The following is a 13,654-nucleotide window of genomic DNA, read 5'->3' as shown; positions in this document are numbered from 1 at the left end:
CTGAGAAAGATCTCCACAAATATGAAATATAATACTTTCTGTCAAGTCTAACTGAATATTCCTATCTTGCTTGCATTTTTGTTTTAATTTAAACTAAATGAACTGTCGTCACTTATTTTCTTGCACTGTATTATATCAACCAATGAATATTTCTTGATTCCTTCTTGTATACTTTAAATATGATTTCAATTTTACTTGAACCATTTTCATTTGAAGATGTTTTTGTATTTATTTGAAATACTGAAAATAAATTATTAGCAAATATATGAAAACTTGATATTTAAACATCTCAGTCTTATTAAAATGAAGCAGTGATGAAAAAAAGTTATCTTCGGTTACCTTAAATTTTCTTGTACAGGACATAAGAGCTATACAATAATGAGCTACATATGGTGTTCTTCAGCAACCTAACGGGTACTGAATACACTGGTTACTCAAGTTTCGCACTCCATGTAAATGTTCTGGCATTTGCTTTTTAAGTTATAAGGGTACCTTTCGCAGTATCCTTATCCTGTGGTTGGTTAGGTTCTTCTTGGTATGCAGATATGACAACAAACTTATGTTCATCATCATCTTCACCATCATCATCAGCCTGTTCAATCACTTATCTTGTGGCCTCTTTGAGTCAGCGTGCATCTCAAATCTCTGTTACATGAATTTAAATTCTGAAATGTTACTGTGGATAGCTTCTGCCATTTAATTTGGATGCACCAAATCAACACAAAATAAAAATTCAAACAGCTATCTAAAATGAACTGATTTCCTAGTTGCATTTGCACAGTGGCACAAAGTAAGGCAGCAATACATTGTTCAGCCTTCCTGTCCTCAAATTACAACTGTTTAGTGGTCTTTAAGGAGGACTGTAATATACTGAAACTGTACAGAACACCAGTAGTGCATAAAATGCAATAATATACCTATGGGTTAAGCAGGAGATAAAATCCATGTTATTCAGTTAGTTTACTACGATGTTGGTGAGATATGCACTGGTGGTTCCAAGTCAGAGCAAAGATGACTGCAAAGACAATGAACAGCTTGATGTTGTCGAGTTAAGATTATGTACAATTCTATGAAATACACTAATTGTTATGGCTAGAAAAAGGATGACACTCACTCGTTACTATATGCAGTTATCTTGTATAAGTGCCATCTGACCTCAAGACAGGAATCACACTACTCCCATTCATGTGTAGCACTCTTAAATTCTGAAGCTGTTAGAAGTTTTTTAGGATCACAGAACACCATAATGCAAAAAATTAAATTTTATAAAAGTTACCCCTTAATCTACAATAAGAATATTAATGTAAAACATGCCTAACATATTAACCCAAGATCTTTATTAGTGTTCTTGAAAATTATGTATTGGACATTTCTTTTATTAAATTAATGTTTTAATGTTCTTTGCAACTGTGCTTCACATAAAGGCACTAATACAAAATGTGACAATACATTGGTGCTTTACACAAAATATTACATACTAAAATTTAACAGTCATATATTCAGTAACCCATGGTTTATCTCTTTCACCATATGGTGTAGGTGGAACATCGAATGGTAGAGGAAATGAAGGTGCTGAACTATTCCCCAGTGTATTACCAACACGAAACTCTGACTTCCCAATCTGTAAAGTAAATATCAGAATGTTAGAAAGATACAATAAGAAAAAAAGGATAGTGACAGTACATCTGAAGATACACTACTCATATTTATTAGTGGGATGCAGAACTGGTCTGATCCTTTCAATTGTGAAACTATCTTTCAAATTCCTTTTGTATTATTTTTCTTTTATGCACAAGATATATGATATGTCAAGTTGAAAAACAGAAAATGGAAGTAAAAAATGAAAGTGCTTCCCACATTAAATTTAAAGTAGTTGCACTTACTTAAATAACACAGCATAGTAATCTAGATGTTAGTAGATGGTTAGTGTATACAAAGGAAATAATATTCATGTCATCAAATTTTGGAACAGTTCATGCTTTTGGAACTATGTAAAAAGCTAGCTGGCAAAAATTGTGCTGGATTGTAATCGTGATGTAGATCTTTGAATTCCATGGTCAATTGTTTACTGGCACACTCAAGCATGCGCGCGCGCGCCCACACGCACACACACACACAGTGGGATAAAAAGGGACAGCAGAATATAATGGAATTATTTTACCTCCCTGCTGTCACTTATCTGTTAGGCCTTAAAGCAGGCACAAGTTAACAGCCGTTTGTAGCCTTTATTTTCTCATCTGTTATCCACCACTTACCTGATGATGAGCCCTCATTTCCTTAGTTTAACATACTGACAAACTTCCATGTGTAATTTCTTCTCTCTTTGGACTGCAGTAAACAGCAACATGTATTACTCACATGTACAGATGCCGAAGCAAAAAAAGAGCAATACAGATGGGGGTGGAAACTGGATGCAGAGGGCAAACTTTTGTGATATGAATCCAGCCCTCTTTCACATACTTGCTAATCTGTAGTTGTTCTCAAAACTTTCCTCAAAAATATGAGCTGTATGGAGCTACACTAAGACACAAGTGGATCACCAGTACTCACCGTCATGAGCAAAAATACAGCATTGCTAACGGACATATTAAAAGTAAGAAATATCTATTCCCAGCATTTGAAACTTATTAGTTCCTCCCTCCTGCAGGCAAGAGGGACAAGATGTGGAAGATTTGTAAAGAAGGGGCAGGTTACTCAGACCCTTGGACGAGAGGAACCAAGATGCTGTGAAAGTGAGGGAAAACAAAGTTCTGGCTAAATAATGAATTACTAGTTTGGAAGCTAGGAATAATTTTTATTTTACCTTAGAATATGTACTCCTAAGGTAAACACTGGGGAGCTGTTGTGCATCGTGTGTGTGTGTGTGTGTGTGTGTGTGTGTGTGTGTGTTGGGGGGGGGGGGGGGGAGGGGAGGGGGGGGGTTGTAAGAAACAAAAGAGGTGATTCAGCACTAACCAGTAATTGTGGCAGAAACAGTACACCCAGTTCATAGGACATAATGTAGTGCCCAGAACCAGATGTCTTTCCTTTGCTAGCCATGCCCCAAGCTGCTTTTGACAAGTTGGCACTGCTCAAATGAAACCAGGCTAGGCTGGTCCAGTCTGGTGATGCTCGGCCATATGTCTTGATATGTGGCATAGCCTCTGAACGGTAGCGGCTGTCACTCTTCCATTCACTGTACAGATTGAAAACAAATTTCAGTATTCCTGTTAGTAGACATGTTAGTAAAAAAGACATTGTACAAAACACCACGACTACTGTTACCAACTGTGTTTATTCCACAGGTAAAATAGTACATAGAATATTGTGCGAAGGTGCCAGATAGCTACTGGTCAGATCTACATGCAGAGCCTCCACATTTGCAGTTCTGTGGTGTCTGCATAGCAAAACTACATTCAGTATATGAAAATACACTTTTTGCTTACACAAGTTCACATTTGCAGCTGTTACGAAAACTATAAAATAAGTAATTCATATGGTAATGGAACTGAAAATGCCTCTCTTTCATTTTTAGTAAACAACCACTTTAGTAAACAATATGATATTAATTAATATCACGCATACAATTTATAAGGTCGTTCTTTCGTTACTTATTACTAGTAAGTCTTCGAGAGCCCACAAATGTTAAACACTTTTGTATTTAGCAGAAGTCATTAAATTCCTGATGCATACAACTTAGTTATTAGTCAATCTGCAGGACATATGTACAAAGTCAAAACCGCTACTTAACTTAATGGTGTACGCTCCACCTCACACCGGCCTATGTTCGATGGGCCATGACCCATAAACTTATGGCGGGTCATGGCCCATTGAACATAGGCCGGTGTGAGGTGGAGCGTAGACCATTAAGTTAAGTAGCTGTTTTGACTTTGTACATATGTACTGTTTGTGCTTTCCTTTTCTTTTTCATTTATAAATGTATAGCTATGGTGTTCTTTTAATCATTGACAAATGTCTTCTTAGGCACTTGTGGGTTTTATTGTTGTTCTGAAGGTGTAGTTATCTACGCCAAAACCTGGGTTAACAGTAAACACTAGGTGCTTTTTTCGCAATTGAGGAGGGTTTTTAGTTTTTTTAATCTATGTATAGCCCAATGCTTCTTGTTTTCCACCTATTATGCCATACACTATGTTTCTTTAGGAGTTCCTTTACAGTGACTACAAACCATGGAGGGTCCCTTCCATCAGAAACATTTCTAATGGGTACATATCTACCCGGTGCATGGTCAAATATGCTTTTAAACTTGACAAATAGTTTTTGTCATGTCCAGAGCCAAATGTTTATAGTCTATTGTTGAGATGTGGCCCCCACTGTCCATTCATCTAGTTTCTTAACACTCAACTGTTTCTACTTATATTAGTTGCCTTTTGTACTCAGGTTATCATTCTTGCTACAACTGCCTCAAGATCACTGACACCAAACCCAATGAAGACATCCTCAAAGAGGTCAGGTCTATTTGTTGTCATTATATTTTATATGTTTTCACCATGAGTGAAATTCTGACCAGCCTGTTCAAGGTAGTTTTCACAGAAGGCATCTATATCGGGATCAGAATAACAAAGTGATTGACAGTTACTTGCTTACAGGACAGCTACCACAGCAACTACCAATCAAAGCAGGAGTTTGGTAGCATCTTCTACTCTGTCCACCACTGTCACATCACTTTGCTACATCAGGTGCCATTTGCCAGTCAGTTGCAGACGACACTTTTCTGACTAGCGATGTAACAAAGTGATTCTTTTCCATATTTTGCACTGTTTCTCAGTGTGGTGTGTTTATTCTGTGCGACAGAACGCCCTAAACTGGTTGCGAAAGCGCACAGAAAAGTGATGAGACTATAACCATCAGCCAAAGCAAACCAACATTACACATTAAAAGCAGCATGTGAAAGTATGCAGAACAGAAATGCTCAGCCATTTCTGCTGTAGCCATATTATGTGAGCAGAGATACGTGAACTGGTAATATGACACCACCTGCTGTCACTAACGACACTGAGAAACTGACTGCAAGACCTACAAGCTGTGAATACCTGCTAAATGACTGTTAAGTTCCCAGTGAGATCTACTGAGGGAATCAGCTTCTGGAGGAGAACTAGGATTTAGCATTCACAACTACAGATACTCCAACAAACCAGTAATTCACTGACAGTTCATTAATTAAAGCCAATCGCTATTAGTACTGCTACTTCTGAAAGATACTGACTGCTGGGGTACTTTGTTGTTAGTGTGTTGTATAATACACTGTCCAGTAACATTAATATGACCACCTGTCAAAGGCCTGAATATTTTGTGGTGTGGACAGCTACAAGATATGCAGGAAGAGTGTCAATGAGGTTCTGGAAGGTACCAACAGGGATGTGGAACCATGCGAACTCCATTGCTGTGGCCAGCTGTGCTAGGTTTCTTGGTTGACAATCCATTGCACATACAGCCTGATCAAGGCGATTCCACAGACTCTCAACTGGTTTAAATCCGGGAGGTTATGTGGCCCGGAATGTATGGTAAACTTATACTGGTGCTCTTCAAATCACGCAGATACTCTCCAAGCTGAGTGACACGTTGCACTGTCTTTTTAGAAGATGCTGTCATCCCAAGGAAAAACAAACTGCATATAGGACAGATGCATACTTTTGTTGGCCCAACGTCTATTTCAGAATGAACAGATCATCCACAGAATGCAACAAAAACATTCCCCAGACTATAACACTCCCTCCTCTGGCCTGGACTCTTCCGAGAATTGTTACAGGGTGTTCGGTTTCAGACGTTTCGCACACTGTTCATGTCAACAGCCATCTGTCATCTGAAAAGGCCACCTGTCATCACTCAGAGAATGTCCAGTTGCAGTACTGGAATGCAAATTCCAGCCTCTGTTGCCAATAAACAGCAGTTGCCTCTGTTGCCAATAAACAGCAGTCGACATGGGTGCAGGAACCACGTGGATGCTGAGGAGGTCCATACGCAGCAATATTAATTGAATAGTCACTGAGGAGACACTTATGGTAGCCTCTTAGTTCATCTGGGCAGTATGTTGCCCAACAGTTGCACATATATTTGCTGAATATGTCTCCATAGCCGTCATTCACACTTGTCATCTATGGCGCACGATACATCAAAGTTGCCTCAGCACTAGTTTTGCATAGCACCATTTTACCATGGATGGTATACTTCAACGACGGCAACTGAACAGTTTACAAACTTAGCCATTTAGGAAATGCTTCCATCCTTGGCCCTTTTGGACATCTGACAAATCGCTCCATATTCACATTGTTAGTGCTGCCACCTGCCGTCTGTGGCTGGTTATTGCACGTTGATGTTGAACATAGGTGGTGGTCACATTAATGTGAATAGAACATGTAGTTTTACATCTGTGGGTACAAAAACTCTGAGTTTGAGAATTGATATTTCCAGCCTTATGGACAATAAAGGTGAGTACAAGCTTATGGTGAAGTGTGGTGGTGACAATGCTGTTCATGTACAGCAGATTGTTAGGTTTTCAATAGTCAAATAATTCTCGAGAGTCTGCCTTGCTTGCAGGCTGTGTGAATGGGACATGGAAAGACGATGTGGACAATCCTTGGCTGTGTAAAAGGGGAAATGGTGGCTCATGGGGAGACAGTGAAGGTCAACCATGAAACAGCAGGGGAGCTACCAACAGGACCACCCTGGCAAGCTGGCCAGATGGCAGACATGCTCTCCTACTCATGCAAAGTGTAAAAGGGAATTAGCTCAAGTGAACACCAAGTGATTAATTGATTGATTCAGTTTATAGCATTTCCCAGTTAGTTCACAACAAAATGCACAGCAGATTAAGAAATCTAATTGGACAGAGCATTGGTCTCTCAGATGACTTTTATTTTCATCAAATGGAGTCAGATTTGCAAGAGACTAATTAGACCGCAACCACGGGGGACATCACTTACCCCTTCTTTTTAGGACAATGTTCAGATTATGAGCTTCATTGAAACTGTGGGCAGAGCTGGTCTTTTTAACCTTCTCTGCCAATTGCTGGAATGATCCATGTATGAGTCAGAGCCCAGAAAACAGGCATTGTCTGTCCTAACAGGCTGCATGATCTGCAGTTGGTCAAACACTGTATCCTCAATAGCTGCCACAAGAGCCTCTTCAACATTATGAATGAGGCCCACAAGCATATATACTGAGTGCAAAAAGTGTTCACTCCCAATTTTTGCTGCCATTTCCCTAAGGGGTACCATTATTCACCGCACATTTGAACTGCTGATGGTTAATAGATCCCTACCCTTTTGTGTTTGACTTCCGCTAGTCGGTTAGGAGGATCGGTGTACCACCCTGGATCCTCCTTGCTCTCTGTCTCCCTTGTAGTGGGTGCGTAGATCTACCATCAACAAGTAGAGAAAACAGGATCCAGAGGAGCAGATAGTATACCCAGATAAGAATCACAAAGTGACTGACATCTTGCTGTTTACAGGGCTGCTACCATAGCAACAGACAATTAGGGAATATTCTGAAAAAAAAAAAAGGGTTCAAATGGTTCTGAGCACTATGGGCCTTAACTTTTGAGGTCATCAGTCCCCTAGAACTTAGAACTACTTAAACCTAACTAATCTAAGGACATCACAAACATCCATGCCTCAGGCAGGATTCGAACCTGCGACCGCTCGGCCACTCCGACTGGCGAATATTTTGAGAAGAAGAAAGACAATAGTGCAACTCTATTGCCTCTAACAAAGTTAGCTGAAAAAACTGCAAGTGCTCTGAAGATACATAAAAATAGTAGTCAAAGATTGTAAAGAGCCTGTGCAAGAGGGGGAGAACCTGGTTCATCCAAACTGTGGACACCCAGTAAAAAAGAAAAAAGCTTCCTCCACGGCCAAGGTCACTAATGCACGTTTCTGCAATGGTGGTCAACCCTGGTGTACGGCTGATGGTGGTGGTGGTGGTGGTGGTGGTGGTGGTGGTGGTGGTGGTGGTGGGTGGGTGGGTGGGTGGGTGGGGATCAGTGCCAGTATTGTTCAGCTAGTGGAGAAGAGGTGGTGGTGTAAAGTTCTTGATCACCAGACTTTGCAGAGAGATCTGGTATTTAAAGTAGGACATTTGCACAGTGTCTCACGAAGTGAGGGCTTGCGACAACTGCTGATGGTGATCCATCCGTTGGATGGGGACATTAACCTTGATGGCCCCCTTGCTGCTATTTCTGACCCACCACCGCCACCATACAATACAAATGTTACAACACACACACACACATACACACACACACACACACACACACACACACACACACACACACACAATACGTACATGTAGTATTGCAAATATTGTAGTGCATCATGTTGTAAATAAATAATTAAAAGAAAAAAATAAATCTGGTCAAAAGAGGACAGAACCACTAGTAACAAACTTTTCCTCTTTTCAACAAGATGCTGTTCACCGCCACATATATGGATATCACAAGAGAAAAGTACATCCAACTGTCAAAAAAAAAAAAAAAAAGAAGACTGCATTACTCTTCAGAAGACACAGTTATTCAGTGTTTGAAGACACTGCTTGGCTTGACACACCCTGGATAAATGCCGGGGTCATTCTGTTACGAAAGACACGACACATCATTGCATATGTGGAAGCTCTGCTGTTCCTGTGCACTGGGGCACAAGAATTAATGTCTTGCAAGCTGGAACTGCGTCTGGTTTCATACCAAACTGTCTCCTTGTTTGCAAATCAAAGAAAATAAATGACTACCATGAGGAGATGTACCACAATAGTTTTCTGAAGTGGTTCAAGGGGCAGCTATTGGAAAACTTAAATCAGCTGTCTGTCATTGTAATGGATAATGCCATACATCCCATAGTTATTAAAGGTAGAGCTCCAACTTTAAAAAAAAAAAGCGTTGTTGCATAGCTGAAATGCCACAATGTGAAAATTCAGGACAACTTATGTAAGGTGGAGCTCATGGTAAAAAGTCCACAGATTCAATAGTATGTAGTGGATGAGGCAGCTAAAGAATATGGCCACAGGGTTCTTAGGTTTCCCCCATACCACTGCCACTTCAATGCCTTCAAAATGGTTTGTGCACAGATTAAACACTATGTGACAACAAATAACAGTTTGCCTCACTGTGGCAAAAATTCAAAGACTGTAAAGAGGAAGCAGTGGCACAAATAATGAAAACTGAATTTAGTGTAGAAAGTAACACTGAAAATATAATTATTTCCTTCGGCAATATCAGTGACTCTTCCACGGACCAGAGCACAGATGAAGACAAGTGTCGACAAAGAATGTGATTCTGAACTAAGTGGCATTTACCTTTTGCGATAATTCGTCTATATTTTGTGGTCATGTCTCGTATTTTGGACTGAATTCTGTGCACCGCTTACTAAGATATAATCCTCTGCACAAGTATTACACTCTACATTCACACTACAGTCATTGGTAAGTATTCAAAGTGCCAGCTGCTGTGGCTGGACGGTTCTAGGCGCTTCAGTCTGGAACCGCGCTGCTGCTACGGTCGCAGGATCGAATCCTGCCTTGGGCATGGATGTGTGTGATGTCCTTAGGTTAGTTAGGTTTAACTAGTTCTAAGTCTAGGGGACTGGTGACCTCAGATGTTAAGTCCCATAGTGCTTAGAGCCATTTGAAGTATTCAAGCAGTTCATATTATTTTAATGTTAGTTATTGTACTTATATGAAAGATTCCGATCCGTTTTAGCACCCCTCTTGGATTGAATATGGCAAATGAACATGATTAATTCTGATTATTGTAGAAGAAAGTGTGATTCCTGTTGAGATATACAAATAACAGGAACATTGTATCATTTTACAGACAGGAGTGCATTTGTTAAGCCACAAGGATATTCCAGTAAGGAACTGAACAGCTGTTGCCATTACAGCCATACTGCGCGTGCACGCACCGGTGAACCAACATCGCTCCTTTCCACACTCAGATATATACTTCGCGGTAATTGACTTTGTGATTCTGACCCAGGTATAACTTATCCACTGCCCGAGAAACGAACACACACTGAAGCTGCACCTGCGGCTTATGCAATATTTTACAGAACAGTACACAAATAATTTTAAACTACACTTGCCGATTCTCTTTTCATTTATGGGCCTGATATGCCACAAGAAACAATAAATCATGATACATATAAGGTCTTGACACACTCATGAAAGATAATACGAAAATGACGTAAATGGTAAAATATCAGATTCTACAATTTTGAATTTCCAGAATGAGATTTTCACTCTGCAGTGGAGTGTGCGCTGATATGAAACTTCCTGGCAGATTAAAACTGTGTGCTGTACCAAGACTCGAACTCAGGACCTTTGCCTTTCGCAGGCAAGTGCTCTACCAACTGAGCTACCCAAGCACGACACACACCCCATCCTCACAGCTTTACTTCTGCCAGTACCTTGTCTCCTACCTTCCAAACTATTCTGGAAACATCCCCCAGGCTGTGGCTAAGCCATGTCTCCGCAACATCCTTTCTTTCAGGAGTGCTAGTTCTGCAAGGTTCGCAAGAGAGCTGTTAAGTTTGGAAGATAGGAGACGAGGTACTGGCAGAAGTATAGCTGTGAGGACGGGGCGTGAGTCGTGCTTGGGTAGCTCAATTGGTAGAGCACTTGGCCACGAAAGGCAAAGGTCCGGAGTTCGAGTTTCGGTCCGGCACACAGTTTTAATCTGCCAGGAAGTTTCAATTTTGAATTTGATCTATCTGGCACAAACGGCCTCAACAAAGGAACATTCGGTAGTCAGATGATGTTTGTAAATAAATGTGCAAAATGCATGGAATTCTCAATGGTAGAAACAAATATCTGTCTCCAATTGAGGTGGAAGTAATGGATGATGATGATGATGATGATGATGATAATGAGTTGTTATACCAATGTTAGGGGGATGGGTGAAGCTATCAAACTGGATATTTTGCAGTTGCAAGCCTTTACACAGTGGATGCCCAGTGAATGTTCCCACAGAGCTGTCTAGTCCATTATCAGGATGCTATACTAGTTAATGTAGGTGCACAATGCTGCTAGAGGGTACACTTCATGTACTCTCGATGTGAGCACTAAACACACTTTCAGTTCACAAATTATCTACACATTGCAGTGGCTTTGGGGCAATTTAACCATGTTCCTTAACCCATTGGTACCACCCTTAAATGCCCCTTCCCTAATATCAAATATTCAGTCCCAATAGGAACTGCATATGCACTGTAGTGCAAAGATAACGCATATGCAGCATTTGGATTGCACTACACACCTCTTTATTCGTATGTGAACTTGGTAAGTTGTAACGGGATTGTGCACACACAGGTAAATATAGTTGAAGATATTAAAAAATAGCAACTTTTGTTAAGTGTAAGGATTTCAATGACTTCTGTCAATGATTTAAAACTAAGGAATTAAGTAATTGTCTGCACACATTTCCAATACAATGTAAAAACTCAAACAATCAAGTAATTTAGAATAATTCATACACATTTAATCTGGTCCTTATCAATCTCACATTGCAGTTCCAGTTTAAAATTTACTAATGCTAGAACAATTCGATCTGATGAAATCATTCATTCTGAATAAGTAACAGTGCTCAGTCCTGCAACTGGCAATGTACATCAGTAAATAATGTAGCTACTTTTCCTCAAGTTTCCTGCACCACAATAAAAAGTATATATTTTGCATTTGTGCCTCTGACAAGAGCTATTCAGTAAATAAAGTTTTAAATGAACAAGAAAAATTTAATCATAATAAAGTAAACTTACTGTAGGTATCCTGTAAACCAAGCCTGCTTCCCATGAGTTCTTATCGAATATGGTAGACAGTCACCACCCAAAAGGCCATGTATACTTTGGGCCACATTACGAAAACAAGGATAGATCTGCAAGAAAATTTTATTGCTATTATATTGGCAATGACACACAATTTAAGAAGACAAATGGCACTATTTACTGTACTAGCCACCTATACAAACATTCTACAAATTAGTCAGGGGGGAATAAATAAAACTAGATATAAAGGAAACTAAATGAGATATTTGAGTTAACATACTGCTTTTCATATTCCGCCAGAGACGTTATAGAATCAATCTTTCCAGTAACTGAATGCAGTATAAATGCAAAACATATACAAATGTCACTTACAATTATCTGTAAAACATTTAGCAGAAACTGTCACATACAATTGAGGTGAGACCTAACCAACTGACACTGAACCTTATTACATAAATGTAGAAGAGGGTTAGAGTTTCAATCTCTCATTGATATAGTCCCTAGAGAGGTGTCACAAACTCAGTTGTTCAAGGGAGTTTATCCGAAGTGATGACTTGGGAAAAGAAAAAGAAAAGAAAAAAAAAAAAACAACACCCTACAGAAAGGATACCAGATGGAAATTAAAATGTCACCTCGTTTTGAATGAGATTCCAGTGTCTAATGAACCTTCTATCATATTCCATGTATTCCACAGCAAGGAGTCTCTAAACTGTGGTACGAAGTCAATTTCATTAACTAGAAAACAACAGAATGATGAAGTTATGAAATATTATATTATTATGTTGCTAATTTGATAAATTATTACTTTAAAGATCCTCTCTGCAGATAGTCTCAAGCTGGGTAAAACAATTTAGCCAGCATAAAGTTATTTGAAACTTCCTGGCAGATTAAAACTGTGTGCCTGTGTTCGGAGGAGAGATTCTGTAAAGTTTGGAAGGTAGGAGACGAGCTACTGGCAGAAGTAAGGCTGTGAGGATGGGACGTGAGTCGTGCTTGGGTAGCTCAGCTGGTAGAGTACTTGCCTGCGAAAGGCAAAGGTCCCCGAGTTCGAGTCTCGGTCCGGCACACAGTTTTAATCTGGCAGGAAGTTTCATATCAGCGCACACTCCGCTGCAGAGTGAAAATCTCATTCTGGATAAAGTTATTTATTTGTATCTTAAAATCCACTGCACTACAATACATTTAATATGCTTGAAAGTTGCTGAATACATGCTTATAAAATTATGACACAGATTTACTGGCTAGTACTTCAAGAAAAATGTCAGTACTGGTGTATACAGTTGCATGGCATGGCAGCTGCGAATCCCCGATGAGGTATGTTCAGCTGCCTGGTGAAGACTTTCAATTAGATGCCACTTCGGTGGCCTGGGTGCCCCTAATCTACCCCACTACCCCTACCAGGGAAAGGGACGTACAGTTTAGCATGGAATCTGAAACATGCATCATTCTTGGCACATTTTCACATAACTGAGAAGTGAAGGTTAAGGTAGAAGCACGCTGAAAAATTTCCAATTCTGACCAGCATTTTATCCTGCGACTTTCAGTTCTTAGGCATGTGCTTTAGGTTTACATCAACAGGCTTTTTTGTCAGTGATTCCGGTAGAAATGTATAAAATTACATACACTACTGTAGCTTTTGGAACTAATAGTTCCTTTCTCACGTAGGAGGGAGGGAGAGCTCGAAGAATGTTCAAAAGGAAATAGGTAGGTCACACAGACTCTGGATTGAGAGGGAACCAACTGTTGTGAGGATGAGAGGAGAACAAGATGTTCACCAATGTAATTGATCCATTTCTGTAATTATGTTACACCCTTTAACTTTCTGTAGAAATTTTGTTTGGTCCCAGTATTATAAATAATTCTGTGCATTATATTTCATGGTAAATATGAAAGACATTAATAAGGATATA

At 39.7% G+C, this 13,654-nt stretch overlaps 1 protein-coding gene across 1 annotated transcript in view; it reads right to left on the bottom strand.

Moving 5' to 3' along the window:
• Positions 1-1,315: 1,315 nt before the first annotated feature.
• The window catches only part of LOC126473573 (probable tyrosyl-DNA phosphodiesterase), a 99,176-nt gene continuing 86,837 nt past the window's right edge, over positions 1,316-13,654 (bottom strand). Inside the window, exons 9-11 of the mRNA XM_050100712.1 lie at positions 11,739-11,854; positions 2,956-3,175; positions 1,316-1,621 (exon numbers count right to left, since the gene is read on the bottom strand). Of these exons, the coding sequence (XP_049956669.1) occupies positions 1,478-1,621; positions 2,956-3,175; positions 11,739-11,854 (480 nt within the window). The 3' untranslated portion in view covers positions 1,316-1,477. The remainder of the gene's footprint in view (positions 1,622-2,955; positions 3,176-11,738; positions 11,855-13,654) is intronic.

This window comes from Schistocerca serialis, chromosome 4 (assembly GCF_023864345.2).
Source record: "Schistocerca serialis cubense isolate TAMUIC-IGC-003099 chromosome 4, iqSchSeri2.2, whole genome shotgun sequence".
Lineage (NCBI taxonomy): Eukaryota > Metazoa > Arthropoda > Insecta > Orthoptera > Acrididae > Schistocerca > Schistocerca serialis.
The sequence above is the reverse complement of the archived record's forward strand: the minus strand, read 5'-3'. Positions and strand labels throughout refer to the sequence as shown.